Source organism: Rhinoraja longicauda, unplaced genomic scaffold, assembly GCF_053455715.1.
Source record: "Rhinoraja longicauda isolate Sanriku21f unplaced genomic scaffold, sRhiLon1.1 Scf000229, whole genome shotgun sequence".
Taxonomy (NCBI): Eukaryota; Metazoa; Chordata; class Chondrichthyes; order Rajiformes; family Arhynchobatidae; genus Rhinoraja; species Rhinoraja longicauda.
This window is the reverse complement of record NW_027601447.1, coordinates 54169-70179: the sequence shown is the minus strand read 5'-3', so window position 1 is coordinate 70179 and position 16011 is coordinate 54169. Positions and strand designations below refer to the sequence as shown.

At 44.2% G+C, this 16011-nt stretch overlaps 1 protein-coding gene across 3 annotated transcripts in view; it reads left to right on the top strand.

Annotated features, from left to right (window-relative positions):
- The window catches only part of LOC144590620 (adhesion G protein-coupled receptor B2-like), a 119749-nt gene that overhangs the window by 76945 nt on the left and 26793 nt on the right, over positions 1 to 16011 (top strand). For all 3 annotated transcript variants that reach the window (XM_078395117.1, XM_078395116.1, XM_078395115.1), the window contains one exon: positions 4664 to 5325. In XM_078395117.1, coding sequence (XP_078251243.1) covers positions 4664 to 5325 — 662 coding nt within the window. The remainder of the gene's footprint in view (positions 1 to 4663; positions 5326 to 16011) is intronic.

The following is a 16011-nucleotide window of genomic DNA, read 5'->3' as shown; positions in this document are numbered from 1 at the left end:
CAGCCAGCGTATACAACATATTATCCTCCAACATTTCCGTCACCTCCAACAGGGTCCCACTACTGGCCACATCTTCCCATCTCCTCCCCTTTCTGCTTTCCGCAGAGACCGTTCCCTCCGTAACTCCCTGGTCCACTCGTCCCTTCCCACCCAAACCACCCCCTCCCAGGCACTTTCCCCTGCAACCGCAGGAGATGCAACACCTGTCCCTTTACCTCCCCCCTCGACTCCATCCGAGGACCCAAACAGTCTTTCCAGGTGAGGCAGAGGTTCACCTACAGCTCCTCCAACCTTATCTATTGTATCCGATGTTCCAGATGTCAACTTCTCTACATCAGCGAGACCAAACGTAGGCTCGGCAATCATTTCGCTCAACACCTTTGCTCAGTCCGCCTTAACCAACCTGATCTCCCGGTGGCTCAGCACTTCAGCTCCCCCTCCCACTCCCAGTCTGACCTTTCTGTCATAGGCCTCCTCCATTGTCATAGTGAGGCCCACCGCAAATTGGAGGAACAGCATCTCATATTTCGCTTGGGCAGCTTACACCCCAGCGGTATGAACATTGACTTCTCTAACTTTAGATAGCTCCTCTATCTCTCTCTTCCCCTCCCCCTTCCAAGTTCTCCCACTGTCTTCCTGTCTCCAACTACATCCTTTCTTTGTCCCGCCCCCTCCCCTGACATCAGTCTGAAGAAGGGTCTTGACCTGAAACGTCACCCATTCCTTCTCTCCTGAGATGCTGCCTGACCCGCTGTGTTACTCCAGCTTTTTGTGATACCTTCGACTTATACCAGCATCTGCAGTTATTTTCCTACACAGTTTACAATGGATGATCCGCCCTTGAAATATCATTGATTCAGCAATGAGTCTGGGAACCAGCACTTCAATTCATTCTGAAGTAAATTAAAATTCAGTTTGAAAGTTCCCTGTGACTGCTGAAGAGAAATGAAGGTTGCGCAGACTGCAGAGCTGCAAATCTGCAGCATTGGCTTTGCTGTCCATTGTGGACAAAGATGGAAACTAACTGCAGAGTCCACTCAAGTACCTGCGTGTTTCTTTTAAATCTTCATTGAGCTAAAATAACCCATCAGAAGTACAGTAATTATCAATCTATCAAAATGTTGTTAACCATCGGTGGCAGCACTTTCCAAAGCTGGTCTAATGACCAACAGCGGAGTCGATTTATCATCCCCATCTGTGGTTCAAGCTCAATACCTCTTTAAAGGTAATAACTGCTGTTCTTTAGAACCTAAACATTAATTCAATCGATCATCAGACTAATACTAAACACTAGAAACACGAATAAAGAATAATTCATACCCAAAAAGGTCACATTTAATAAAGTATGGTGTAGTGAGGTTCAGCGCAGGCCTGCAGCATGTAATGATGTAGCAGTGCCAGGACAGTGTTGGCATCGTGTGAGTGTAGGGCAGGATCTCACCAACCATCAAAACACTTCAGAAGCCAACCTGGCCATTTGCACATGAAAAGTCTCCATTCTGCGCTTAGCCTCAACAAACACTGTGAGCTGGCCTCTCTAGGGAAGAGGACCATGCTGTGGAATGATTTCCCAAACAGTCTGCTTGGGAAATAATTTGGCAAAATGCCTCATCCCTAGAATTCACCAACAAGCACCGACCTTGCCTGGCCTGCAGTGAGAGAGGGGCACTTCCTGTAAGATCCTTTCTGCACGGTCAAGTATCCAGATGACTCCGATGAGGATAAATCAACTGCCCATCTCTCTGTGATCTGTACCTTAGCAAAGAAAGTCTGGGGAAAAAGAATGCAATGGCCTCATTGAGGTTCACCCCCAAGTAGTTGCATAACAGCAGACTCTTAGGTCTAGTTTCTAGAGACGTATACTGATACAATTGTCAAGTGCTGCTGGAAGATTATCAACTCAGTGAAAGACACATTTCGGTCTGCCCGATACCCGTTGGTCTAAAGATGAGACAAGATGTCCATTAGGGATGTTACTAGCTGGCTACAGGAGCGCATGCTAAAGGACACACTGAAGCTTGATCCTGCATACACAAAGGCTTTGAGCAGAAGGCCCTTAGTGCGTCCAACCGCCATTGAGTATTGTCCAAAAACGGCACATGTGATTTGTACATAGATTGTATTAACTTGATGATTTTAAAAATGTATAGACCTGACAACATTGAATACATAGACGGGAAGATACTGAATATAAAGAAGGCTATGCACTGTTTTTGTTTTCTTGTATATCATATCATATCTATATAGCCGGAAACAGGCCTATTCGGCCCTCCAAGTCCGTGCCGCCCAGCGATCCCCGTACATTAACACTATCCTACACCCACTAGGGACAATTTTTACATTTACCCAGCCAATTAACCTACATACCTGTACGTCTTTGGAGTAGTTCTTCATGAATAAAGTTAATTTTGAAAAGATAAACTAAAGTATGGAATAAGGGTGGTTTCACTGTTCTTCAGAAGAGACAGTTCAATACTGCTACAAGTACGGATTACAAAACACTTCTTCGGTGCTGGTGGCACTCCTGCCTGCTCCACAGACACAAACAGTGAATGGCTTGCATCCAGATTTGCCGCCCAAGGCTCCAGAAATTGAGGCATTTTCCCACAAGCAGTTAATTATTTCTGTCTTTTACCTTTTCAAACAATCTGTTCCATATATTTCTTCTGCTGCTACATAAGTAATTAAATGACCATTTCCACTGACCCCTGATGGAAATAAAAAGCAGCTAGCCAAGATCCTGTTGAAAATACTTTGTTACTTGTGTTTAAACTAAATATGTTAGGGAATAAAAGTCATCTTTTGCCAATGGTTAAATTTAATTCCCAAGGTGAGGTAAACAGGGAGAACAGTAATGGACTGCAGGAAGACAGATTGGCTGCCTGTACGTCTGTGTGAATCTGAAAGTCACCGAGCATTTTGAGAAGGTACTTAGTAAAGCAATAAAGGAATCCTGGGATTCGTAAATGGAGACACAAAGTACGACAACAGAAAAGTTATGTTGAATCAATATAAAACACTGGTTGGGCCACAGTGGGACTTTTGCATTCAGTTCAGCTCAGCACAGCACACTTTACGAGGGATGTGAATGTGAAGCCACAGGGGAGATTTTAGGAAGGATTTGTGAGAATGATTGCAGAGTGGAGCGATTTCAGCTCTGCAGTTCGATTGCAGGCACTGATGATCACATTGGAGCAAAGAAATGGAGAGGAGATATGACAGAGGTATTGCAGATCATGATTGCTTAGAGAGGATAAATAGACAGGCTCCCTTCTCAACAGTAGATGGATTAAGAATGTTTAAAGTTTTGGGCAAGTTGAACAATGGGAAAAGCATTTGTACACAGAGTAGTTACGATCTGGACTGCACAGGAGAGTGGTGGGGTTACAATCATTCACTGCGTTCAAAATGAATACTTTGATAGGTACTTGAGGAAGAATAATTTGCAGGACTGCGGGAAAGAGTGGAAGCGTGGGACCTGTAGAATTGTTCCACAAGCAACCTGTGGTTCCATAACAGGTGGGCAGGCTGCCTCCTGTGTTGTAACAATTGCTTATAAGTGAGGGCATGAGATATAATGGGGGGTTTTAAATATCTTTAAAGAAGATTTAATTTAGTTTAGAAATATAGGTTGAAAACGCTTTTTGGCCCATCAAGTCCCCAGCAACCTATCACACTAGTTCTATGTTATCCCACTTTCTCATCCCTACACACTATAGGCAATGTTACTTATCACCTGAGCACATGGTACTAACTCCTAATTGAACCGCTATTCCTAAACCTCAGTCAATCCAACAGCAACCACTTATCCAGTAATCACCCAACCAACTGATCACTGTGGCAGATCTTCTCCAGACCATTTACTGATCACATATCCTTCGCCTGCTTATTACCCGATCCTCATGTCCTGACAATAACCATCAATCAGTCTGAAGAAGGGTCTCGACCTGAAATGTCACCCATTCCTTCTCTCCAGAAATGCTGCCTGGCCCGCTGAGTTACTCCAGCATTTTGTGTCTACCTTTGATTTAAACCAGCATCTGCAGTTCTTTCCTACACAATAACCATCAATGACAGGCTTCTCCATGCCACCATCGATTGCTGGCAGCCAATGCTCCATCGAATCTCCCTCTTCCATTCCCAACCCTCTTGCTCTCTTGCCCTTCCCTGGGCCTCTCATTCCTGCACTTTTCTGGTCTTTGCCACAGGTCTGTGATTTCCTCAGAGTGTTCCAAAGTTACCATTTGTTGCAGCATCACATCAACTGGGAATGTTAAATGCTATTATTTAATTGCTGTAACAAAGATTTGCATTTTTTAGCAAAACAGGACAGGTTAGAACGTCATGGGAAAAAAATGATCTTGGTACATATGTAATATAGGCAGTCAATCTGTGCACAACAAGGTCTTTAAAATGGCATTGTGCTCATAATGTTTTCTAACTATGTTGGATGTTGGTGTGATGTTGGTGAGTGCTAAATATTCCCTGGTACAGTTCACTGCAATGTGAGGTTTGTAATTACTCCCTGAGTAGGCAGATGGGAGCTCAGTTTAACACCCAAAGTTCCTCAGCCCCATTGCTGCTCTGCCCTGTTAGTGTACCGAGAAGGATTATTGTATTATGTTGCTAACTGACATTTCCTGTATCGTTTCTGCTTTTCCAGTGCTCTTCAAAGAGGTTAACACTTGCAATCCAGCGACTATCACAGGGACAATGTCTCGCATTTCACTGGATGACGAGGAAGATGAAAAAATGAACATAAGCAATGAAGGAATGAATTTCTCCACCCTTCCAGGAAACATCCCACCAGGAAATATGTTAGTCCAGTTGCCTCCAATGCAGCATTTGCATGATGTGATGTCTGGTATGGGGGAACTGAACGAACCAGCCAAAAACGAAACCAACAGTGAGCTGAGGGGAACCCTGTATCTGTGCACAGAGAACACCCTGAGGCCGGTGGACTTGAAGTGGAGGCGAGCTCAGGAGCAGCCGCTGGAGGGAGAGTACATGGTGCTCCCCAGACGCACTGTCAGTTTAAAGCCTTTCATCAAAGATGACAGCAAGTTGAACGTCAATGTGGACGACAGCAGGCACAATATCACTGGGAGCCAACCAGTCGAGTCAGAGATTTACCCTAACTTTGTCTCTGTTGATCAGATCAATTATAACTTTAATCAACCTTATGGAACTCTTAATTATCCACGGAGTTCAGCCCTCAAACATCACCCTTCAGTGAGGCACATTCTGGCATCTGAATTTGCAGGCAGGAGCAGGACCATGCCACGCATTAAACCAAGCTCATCAGGGTCCATGGGCTCCTTGGAAGTAAGTTGAAGATATACTGTCAATTTCTCAATGTACCTGTGGTAATATATGTTGTTGTTGTTGTTCGTCCTTCGGGTTCGAAGATGACCATGACTTCACTTTCAGTTGGAGGATTGGTGACTGTGGGTCCGGAAGTGACTGTTGAGGCCAATCCGGGCCCGGAAGGCATGCCCACACGTAGGACACAAGTGGATGGGTGCTGCAGTGGAAGTGGAGGTAGCCCGGGCATTGCGCGCGGTGCGTTTCCTCTGGGCCTCTGCAGTGTGTCTGTTCTCTGCTGCACGGGCTCCTGTGGTGAGCTTGCTACGCCAGGTTGGACGGTCCAGAGCAAGAGACTCCCAAGTGCTGAGGTTGATGTCCAAGTCTTTGAGGGACACTTTGAGGCAGTCCTTAAACCGTTTCTTCTGTCCTCCTACTGACACAGTTCTCTATACAGAGGCTGTTTTGGCAGTCGACTCTCGGGCATTCTGACGACATGGCCAGCCCATCTGGCTTGGGCTTTCCGTAGGAGGGTGTGGACGCTGGGGATTCCGGCCCGTTCCAAGACCTCTGTGTCGGGAATTTTCTCCTGCCACCTGATGTGAAGGAGTCTGCGTAGGCAGCTCAAGTGAAAGTGGTTGAGCTGTTTGGCATGTCTGCTGTAAACAGTCCAGGTCTCACTGGCATAGAGAAGAGTGGTGAGTACCACTGCACGGTAGACCTTCAGCTTGGTGGTAAGGCTGAGTCCTCTCCGCTCCCAAACATTCTCACGGAGTCGCCCAAAGGCAGCGCTGGCCTTGGCAATCCTGTTGTTGACCTCAGCGTCAATGTTCACCACTCGCGAGAGTGTACCACCCAGATACGTAAAGCTGTCGGAGATTCTGCCCCTTCACCGTGATGTGTGGTTCCTGGTAGGGCTTTCCAGGCGCGGGCTGGTACATAACTTCAGACTTTTTGGTGCTAATGGAGAGACCAAAGTTGTCACAGGCCTGTGAGAAGCAGTCCATTTCATGCTGCATCTTCTGCTCTGTGCTGGCGTTGAGGGCACAGTCATCAGCAAACAAAAAAATCTCTGATGATGGTCGCCTTCAACTTTGTAACAGCTTGCAGGCGCCTGAGGTTGAACAGCCTGCTGTCCGTCCTGTACCTGATGTGTATTCCATCCTGGCAATCACGGAAGGCATCAGTCAGCATGGCAGAGAAGACCATGCTGAAGATGTAGGGGCAAGAACACAACCTTGCTTCATGCCGTTTGTCACTGGAAAGGCTTCCGACTCGTCTCCATCATCTAGCACTTTCACCACCATGTGGTAATATAAAGAAAGCAGGCATTGATAGCAGGGTAATTGTTTTCTCATTGTCAGTGAAACTGCCTTCCCATTTACGCTTGACCGAACCTGACCCTTGCTCCAGGTACCCAGAAAACGTATTGCTTCTGTAACAGTTGTAATAAATTGGAGTAACATTCTGGCATCTGCCAACAGATTCAGGTCTTCCACAGTATGCTCGATAGAAGTATTAAGAATAAATTCAAGTAGCTCTCAATTAACCTCTCCTTTCAACCTTTACCTGCTATCCATGAATGGACAAATCTGCCAAAAGGTTGCATTGTGCAGTACCAGTTAGCTTTCTGTGTTTAGTTTAGTTTGGAGATACAGCACGGACACAGGCCTTCGGCCCACTGAGTCCGTGCCTATAAGTGAACCTCATACACAACCACCATCCTCCACAGCATGGACAATTTTTACCGAAGCCAATTAGCCTACAAACCTGTGTGTCTTTGGAATGTGGGAAGAAACCGGAACACCCAGGGAAAACCCATGTGGTCATGGGGAGAACGTACAAACTCCATAAAGACAGCACCTGTAGCATGGCCAAACCCAGGTCTGGAATTGTAAGGCAGCAACTCTACCACTGTGCTACTGTGCAGCTTCCAATAAATTAAGAGTCTCACAATAAAACTTTTTTTTCTTCTTGTATCTGATATTTCCCTAGTATCCTCTGCATCTGGTTTTCATTTAATTACTGCTTTAAAATTAGTGCTTCTGGAATACAAGAAAGTATTTTTATATTTTTATGTGTTATTTTCAAGTAGTTCTATGTGGGGGTTTTCCATTTTTTTCAGGTACCTGTCTGACGAAGTAGATTATCAAAAACACGGTCTTTGTGTTCAAATTCCTACTAACCCTATTCATCCTTCCTGCAGCTTCTTACAGCTCGACAAGATCAAATATTTCATGTCCCCCTGATTCTGACATCTTGTACATCTCTAACACCCATTGATTCAGATCATTTTACATCCAAAATAGAACCAAAAATCACTAGAAACATTTGGTTGATGAGGCAACATCTATGGAGAAAAATAACCAACATTTCAGATGGATGGACTTTTGCTATTTTTACCCATTTTTTTCCATTGTCTGCAAAGCTGTTTCTTTCCATTTTTTGTTACCACCAGGCTGATTTTCTATACCAGTGATCTCCAGCTGACAACACGAAGGTATTTATTCACAAAATGCTGGAGTAACTCAGCAGGTCAGGCAGCATCTCAGGAGAGAAGGAATGGGTGACGTTTCGGGTCGAGACCCTTCTTCAGACTGAAGAAGGGTCTCGACCCGAAACGTCACCCATTCCTTCTCTCTGAGATGCTGCCTGACCTGCTGTTACTCCAGCATTTTGTGAATAAATACCTTCGATTTGTACCAGCATCTGCAGTTATTTTCTTATCCAACTGACAACACAGTCAATTGACCTTTTCTCTGGTTTTTATTAACCTCATTATCCCTTCAGGCAAATGCCAAGTTCCAGATGGTTGGGATATGGATGACCCTGGATCTAAGTATTTATTGCCCTGATTTTCATTGAGAATGTGAAGATAGTCTTCATGAACCACTACATTTCTAGTGTCGAAGATAGACACAAAATGCTGGAGTATCTCAGTGAGACAGGCTGGAGAGAAGGAATGTGTCACGTTTCAGGTCGAGACCCTTCTTCAGAATTCTAGTGTCATTGTGGAAATGGGGGTCTTCCCAACAGTGATTCAATCATAGTTTCAAATCCCAAAATGATGTACTCCCCTTCCTGAATATGCAACCTCTTTCAATTCTATTCCCTTCAGGATCTCTTCCCCTTTCAACTTTTGCCTCACTTCCTTTACTCTATCATTAATGGCCCTGCTGTTTGGTGTGCACGGTCAAAGTCCAGATCTGCTTTCCCTACCCTCTTCTCTGCACTTCACTTTTTAAAAAGTCTTAAAAACTTTGCCTCTCACTCAGATTTTGGGGTAGCTGGAACGGATGTGTATTAGGCATAACAGCCATGTCACTATGCTTCACAGCAAAGATTCCCCCCTTATTGCTCTAGATTAAAGTCAATTTACCACTTTTCGGTCTGACTGAGTGATCCATTAATATCCAGCAGTCCAAAGCTTTCCTGCTCAACCATACAGCCAATTTTATATAATCTGCAAAAGTCTTTATCATGCACCAAACACCTGTCAATGTTAATTATACCACAACAGCTGGAGACCGTTCTGAACCTTATGGAAGCCAATGCTTACAATTATAAAAATGCCGAGCCAATTTTTGACCACACTCGCTTGGATCCTACGTGTTCTCACCTTTTTGACTAGCGTCTCAGGTAGGACCTTGTCAATAGTGTTGCCAGAATCTATGCAGGCTATATCAAATCGCTGCCCACATCAACTCTGCTTGTTACCTCCATAAAAGATTAGTTAATATTGGCAGGTGTGCTGTAATACCTGTAATAAGTCAATTTGTCTCTGCCTTGTTGAGCAGTTGTCCAATCCTATCATCACAACTGCAGCAGAAGGATTGGCCAGGGCCTCCAGTTTCCTCCCTTGTTTCCTTTTACAGTCTGGTGTACATTTCACCAATCTTCATTCCATAAATGCAGTGGACAGCACAGGCATAGCTGGCAGCTCCAGCCCCTGGCTTTAATCTGGACCTCCAACGCCAACTTTGTGGAGTTTGCACCTTCTCTCTGTGACCACAGATACTCAATTCCTTCCACATTCCTAAGACATGAGGGGCGGTTGGTTAATTGGCCACCATAAATTGTCCCTGTTGCGTACGTCTGTGATAGATTCTGGGGGGAGTTGATGATAAAATGGAGTAATACAATGGGATGATTGTAACTGGCCGCTTTATTATTGGGATGGACTGGGTGGGCTGAAGGGCCTGTTTCCATGCTGTGTGACTGCAGGAGTCATGCTGTGTGACTGCATGAGTGAACCATTTCATATTTCTTCGCTATGCTTATCCCATCCAATATTTAGTACTTCTCGAATAACAATTTCAGTATCAACCCTTTAATTTATGAATATAGCTAAAGGTGTTGATTAAGAACCTTACCCACACCTTTCATCTCTGCTTGTTGATTACATTTCTGGTCTCTATTACGTCTAATATATAATTATAAATTATTTGGAGTTACTTTTATTTCACTTCTCAGTATTTATAATAACAAATATATATTTACAAATTATTTGGATTTACTTTTATCTACACCTTAGGTTTCCTAATTTCCAGTTTTTCACTCCCACACCTGTGTTTTCTGTAATTGTGAATTCTCCTGCCTGACATCAGGTTCTCTTTTGAACTTTATCCATGCACCATGGTACTCACAGGGCTCCAGGTTTGTGCTGTCTCACCTTTGTCTTTGGGAGAATGTGTTTATTTAAAGCATTTGCAATATTATCTTCATTCCTTTTATATTAGCTGTGCTGAATCTTACTGAATTGCACTCAGGTGTTGGAGCTGTGAGGCAGCAGCTTTTGTGGCTGCTTCACCACTTCAAGCCAGTGTGGTCATGAGTGAGAGTGAAGGTAGGAAAATTACCTCCACAGGTGTGCTCCCATGGGTGGAGAGGTAAATCTGGATAGTTGATGGAGAGGAGAGGCTGGGTAAATAATAGCTATTTGAGATTCAGCCGAAGAATGTGGAGAAGTGGAGACCATGAAAAGTGAAAACGTGACTTAGTCCAGAGGTGTTGAAAAATAGCATATATGCTGTTGGCACTGGGAGTTCATTAGGAAAAGAACATTATCAAAATGGGGAGAGGTACAGAGATGAAACATGCACCACATTGGTGGTCAGTGATTAGGGAAAATTGGGAGGGCTATTGCGTAGTTATTTTATCAACTGATGTAGTATGGGGAGAAAACTACAAATGAGAGGTGGGACAGGTCAAAGCCTAATAGTTTAGCTGCAGTCTCTGTGGTAAAGATACTGCAGACCGTGGGTATGCGGCATACAAACAGATAAGGGTTCAATGACTAGAGGAAAGGGTTTCAGCAAAGGGTGGACAAGACGAGCAAACTAATGGAGGGTAGAAGACCCTCAGGTTTGCTAACATTGTGTTGCCAGTTCATATGGTTACCAGTAAGTAAGATGGAGTCAATGTCTAGGAAACAAACTTCTTCTTTGACAGTCTCTTTGATTTGAAGATTACTTGCCTGCACTTGTCTGAAGATTACTTGTCTGAAGAAGGGTCTCGACCCGAAACGTCACCCATTCCTTCTCTCCTGAGATGCTGCCTGACCTGCTGCGTTACTCCAGCATTTTGTGAATAAATGCCTGCACTCAAATACTTTGGTTTCTGACATGGCTGTAGTCCTATGTGAGATCATAGACTCTACCACAAGTAGAGCAAGTAAGTTGTTTGGAATGTTCTGAGCTTCTGCTGTTTCTCCATGGACCTGCCTTAGAAACCTGAGAAGCTCAAATGATTCCTGAATGCTCCTCCATTTTGACTGGTCACAGACCAGGGATGAAGATGTTAATCCTCCTTCAATGTGTTTTCCATGTCAATAGACAATAGACAATAGACAATAGACAATAGGTGCAGGAGTAGGCCATTCAGCCCTTCGAGCCAGCACCGCCATTCAATGCGATCATGGCTGATCACTATCAATCAGTACCCCGTTCCTGCCTTCTCCCCATACCCCCTCACTCCGCTATCCTTAAGAGCTCTATCCAGCTCTCTCTTGAAAGCATCCAACGAACTGGCCTCCACTGCCTTCTGAGGCAGAGAATTCCACACCTTCACCACCCTCTGACTGAAAAAGTTCTTCCTCATGCAATCCCATGCCATGATGGATTTCAAAGCCCAGTGCATATGTTGGAAGTTTGGTGTCAGGTATGTGGGTGATGTAGCCCATCCTCAAGAACTGGTATAATGTGATTAAAGCGTTGGTTCAGGTGAATTTGGCCCAGGAGCAGATGTGATAGAAGTTCCCTATCCTCCCTATGATTTTGGAGGAGCTCAGTCCCAGCAATCCTCAAGATGCAGTCTATTTGATCAGTGTGAAGAAGGGTCTCGACCCGAAAGGTCACTCATTCCTCCACTCCAGAGGTGCTGCCTGTCCTGCTGAGATACTCCAGCATTTGGTTTCTATCCACCACCAAAACATTTGTTCCCTCCACTACCAATGTGCAGTGTCAGAGGTGTATAATGTGTACATGATGCTCTGCAGTTATATCTCTGGGATACTCTAGTGTCATCTCCCTACCCTATGTCCTGTACCACCAATGAAAGAAAGGGGTTCAGGCACAGAGAAACACTTCCACCTTCCATGTTCTCTTCCATGTAGCACAACATCATGGCTTGGAAATTTTTTCACCATTTCCTCATTCCCCATTCAACACTATGGGAATAACTGCACAAGAAGCATTGCAGCAGGTCAAGAAGGTGACTCACCATCACCTTCTCAAGGGCAATTAGGGGTGGACTATAGGCTTTGTCAGCAGTCCCTGAATCCTGACAGATAAATAAACCAAAAAAAGGATCATGACCATTGTGCCTCCTGATTAATGAAATTTGCATTCCAATTAAGGGTAAAGCCTTTCAACTACTGGGGGGGTCCTTGTGCTGACAATTAGCAGTGTGACTCTTCTGCAATTATTGTAAACAGACGTGGCCCTAGAAAAAGTTATGATTGCAGTGTCTCTGCTATGTTGTGGTAGCTCTGGGATTATAGTGATAATTGAGCTAAAAACATTTTCACCAAGGGCACGTGTTACAGACAGAGTTTCATTTGGGGAGTTCTTCAAAGTGTTCTTCAGCAGGCACTGACTGTATCCTTGGGAACAAAGTCTGTGGCAGTGACACAAGATAATGGCTCTAGCCTACTTAAAATTCACTGGAAAGAACTGCCTGCTGATACTGATGTGGTTGCCAGAAAACTCTGACAACTTTCAAAACAGAGGGAGATAGCAAAGAGGAGACCTGGGTAATGCCGGCATCCAGCTGAGGGGCAGCAAGTGGATGAGGAGCAGCAGTGATCCAGCAGAGTCCTAGCGGGATCCAGAGGAGACAGTGCAGATGCAGGGAAAGAAAACATTCATCTCATCTAAAGTCAGTGGAAATATCACAATGTAAGAATATCAACATGAGAATAGAATGGCACACCATATAATTCATCTCGGTTACACCCCTTCTTGAACAGTGAAAACATAAAAGGAGAAAAACATCCAAAACATCCATCTAATCTCTGAACATTGTGACAGATATTATCCTTCCTGATCCACCTGTGCGTCTGAACCTCTGATATGGGACATCCTCCTCCATCGTGTGCCCATGATCCTGCGTGTGTTGAGGCCCGCTGCCTTTTGCGTTGTCTGGTGATGGTCTGATACATACTTTATCCTCACTGTGTCTTTGAATCTCAGTGGTAGCAAGATTCTGGCATCTATTTGATCATATGTTGCTGGTTTGCCACCACCAGCCCCCTGTCGTGGTGGACATCCATAGGACTACACTTCTTCCACGTGTACAGGTGGTGTTTTCCATTGAAATCTATATTATAGCTCTTCTGATTCATGAGTTTCACCACCATCAGAAATCCTCTCCCTGACTTTACTATAATCTTAGTATATAGTGATAGCAAATTACCTGTTGGTTTGCTTCATTATTGTCTTGCTTTGGGGGTATTTGCTTCAGGATGTTGTTCCTGAGTCAAGATGAAATGTCAGTACTTTATCATTGCACCACTCTCGTGGCACAGATATATCTAGTTGCTCACACAGAATTGACTCTGTCATTAGATCCATTGTGTTCAACCGGAGACCTGGGTACTGCGGGCATCCAGCTGAGAGGCAGGAAATGGATGAGGAGCAGCAGTGATCCAGCAGAGTCCTAACGGAGGAGGAGGAGACAGTGCAGATGCAGGGAAAGAAAACATTCATCTAATATGAACACAGATGCTGGGGATAGTCAGCAGGTCAGGAAAGAGGGACATAAGTAACATTTGAAGTCGCTGGCTTGTCACATTTGTATTTTATCGGGGCCGGGGGCGGTTTAATAAGGTCCATTCTGGCAGGATCAGAAACATTTTGCATAAAGCAGTGAGCGTGGGAAGCAGGGTAATAATTTGGGAGGCTACTGTGTATTCACAGACTTTGGAGAGAAATGGGCAGTTGGAAATGCATTGTAGTTTACAGGATGGAGAAGCCAGAGGTGGTTCTTTGCCATGGAATGGTCAGAACCTGCTAGTTCAAGAATTCCCTCTCTATTTTGTTTACCTCCTTTATAAAACTCCTAAAATCCTATTCATTTGACCAAGCTTTTGATTATCCGGACAAATACCTCTTTATAAGGCTCAGTGACTAATTTGTTTGAACATGGAGTCCAGCCAGCTTGGCACTTCACTTTGAGCAGAGTTTGCCAACCAGCGTTCCAATAAGTAAATGAGGGCCAACTGTTCACACACGTCCACACCAACCTTGATGAGGCTTAAGACAGCTAATGTTGTGGCTACTGTTGCAGTTCAGGTTTCAGTCACTCACTGCTGGAGTGGAGGTTCAGAGTCCTGTCACATTACAGAAGATTGCTGCAACAACAGCTAAAATTGAAGGGATCCTTACTGCTTCCAGAACTCACTATTGATGACGCACATCAAGTAACAGGACCTTCAGCTTATAGAGTCCCCACTGACTAACACCCATTATATTCCCTCCACATTCCACTGCTCACCAACACACTTGGGGCAATTTAGCATGGCCAATTAACCTTGGACTGTAGGAGGAAACCGGAGCACCCAGAGAGGAATCCCATGCAGTCACATGCAGACTTCATGCAGGATTAAACTCGGATGACCAGAGTTGTGATGCACCACTTATGTCAACTGCACTACTGTTCCACCCACACCAGATAGATATTCAGGGAATGGAATCCTCTTTGGGTCTGGTGGAGTTGGCATAGGGATCAGTACTGGGACCTCAGCAGTCTACAGCCCAGAGCAATGATGTGGATCAGGGGATCAAGTGTTCTTGCCATTAGAAGCCTGGTGTATCGCAGGGATTGAAGTTGGGAATTTTGCTGTTTGTTATAACATTACTGATCTGAATGTGAATATAAGAACAACGATCAGGAAGTTTGCAGATGACATTAATGTTGGTGGTATCATTGATAACAAGGAGCGTGGTCTTAGTCTACAGAATAATTATTATCAATTGGGTAGAACAGGAGAGCAATGGTGGATGGAATTAAATTCTGATAAATATGAGATGATGCATTTCATCTAACATGGATAGGATATACATATGGTCTAACACGGATAAGATATACATAAGGGAGCTGGGGCCGGAGGAAGTATAGAGCAACAATGAGGTAGTTCAGGAAAGTGACGAGCAGGTAAAAGATCACCTATGACCTTATTGAATGCAGGACAGAAATTATCAGCACTAGATAGCTTCAGATGGTCAGGTTACATTTTGGACCCTTAGTCTCCAGAGTAGGACTTGGACACATAACCTTCAGACAGGGCATCACTGGTAGTAGTTTTCACTATTTATGTAGAGTGCTTCAGTGACCTCCCATTAACTATCATGAATGACAATCCAGGAAAGGTCACCAATCAACTCCAGTGTGGAAGGAGGCCTCCACGAGACTCTGTGACGACCAATAGCAAGTTAGTCGGAGCCTATTCATATCTGAAACAGAGGGAAGATGATCTTACTGAACCTCCCACATCCCACAACATCCCACCTCTATCCGGAGGTTCGGGTTGGGGGAATTGTTGTCTGAATACCATTTTTGGATGTGACCTCTTCCTGAGAACGTCGTGTGTCTTTCACCCTTTTCCAACAGCCCATCCAGTTCTGCATGCACTCTGCATATTGTTCCAGTCAGTAGAAGGTGAATGGATATCTGACAGAATTTGGTTTATTAAATGTTCATGTCAGTGAAGGACTTTCAGCACTTGCTGCACCAAACCCCAGTAGAGTTCTGTCATGTGAAACAATAGAAAGCATCAAAAGGCTTTAGCTGCAGTGCTGATCTCCAGAATGAATATGCTGAGATCAGATTAACCATAGACATTGATTGGCAACATGATTCAGCAGATTTGTAAGGAGTAAGTTATGCCCCATGGATTTAATTTAATTTTCTGAAGTTATGGCTGAGGTAGTGGAGGAAGGATTGTTTACAGATGTGATTTATGTGATCTAACTGAAGCTGTTTGAAAAAGAAGTATTGACCTGTTTTTGGAAATTGACCGAGTAAGAGAAAAAGAAAAAGTGCTTATTTCTCATATGAGATTCTTATTTGCTGCAGCTTTGCAGGGATACAGTGAGTAAGGTTAAAAGGGCAAGTATTCAAGTTGGATGGATTTGATTGTTATGTCCCACAAGGATCCAAGTTCCCTCTCTTTATTATTAACTTAAATGTGGCAATATAAATCTGTAA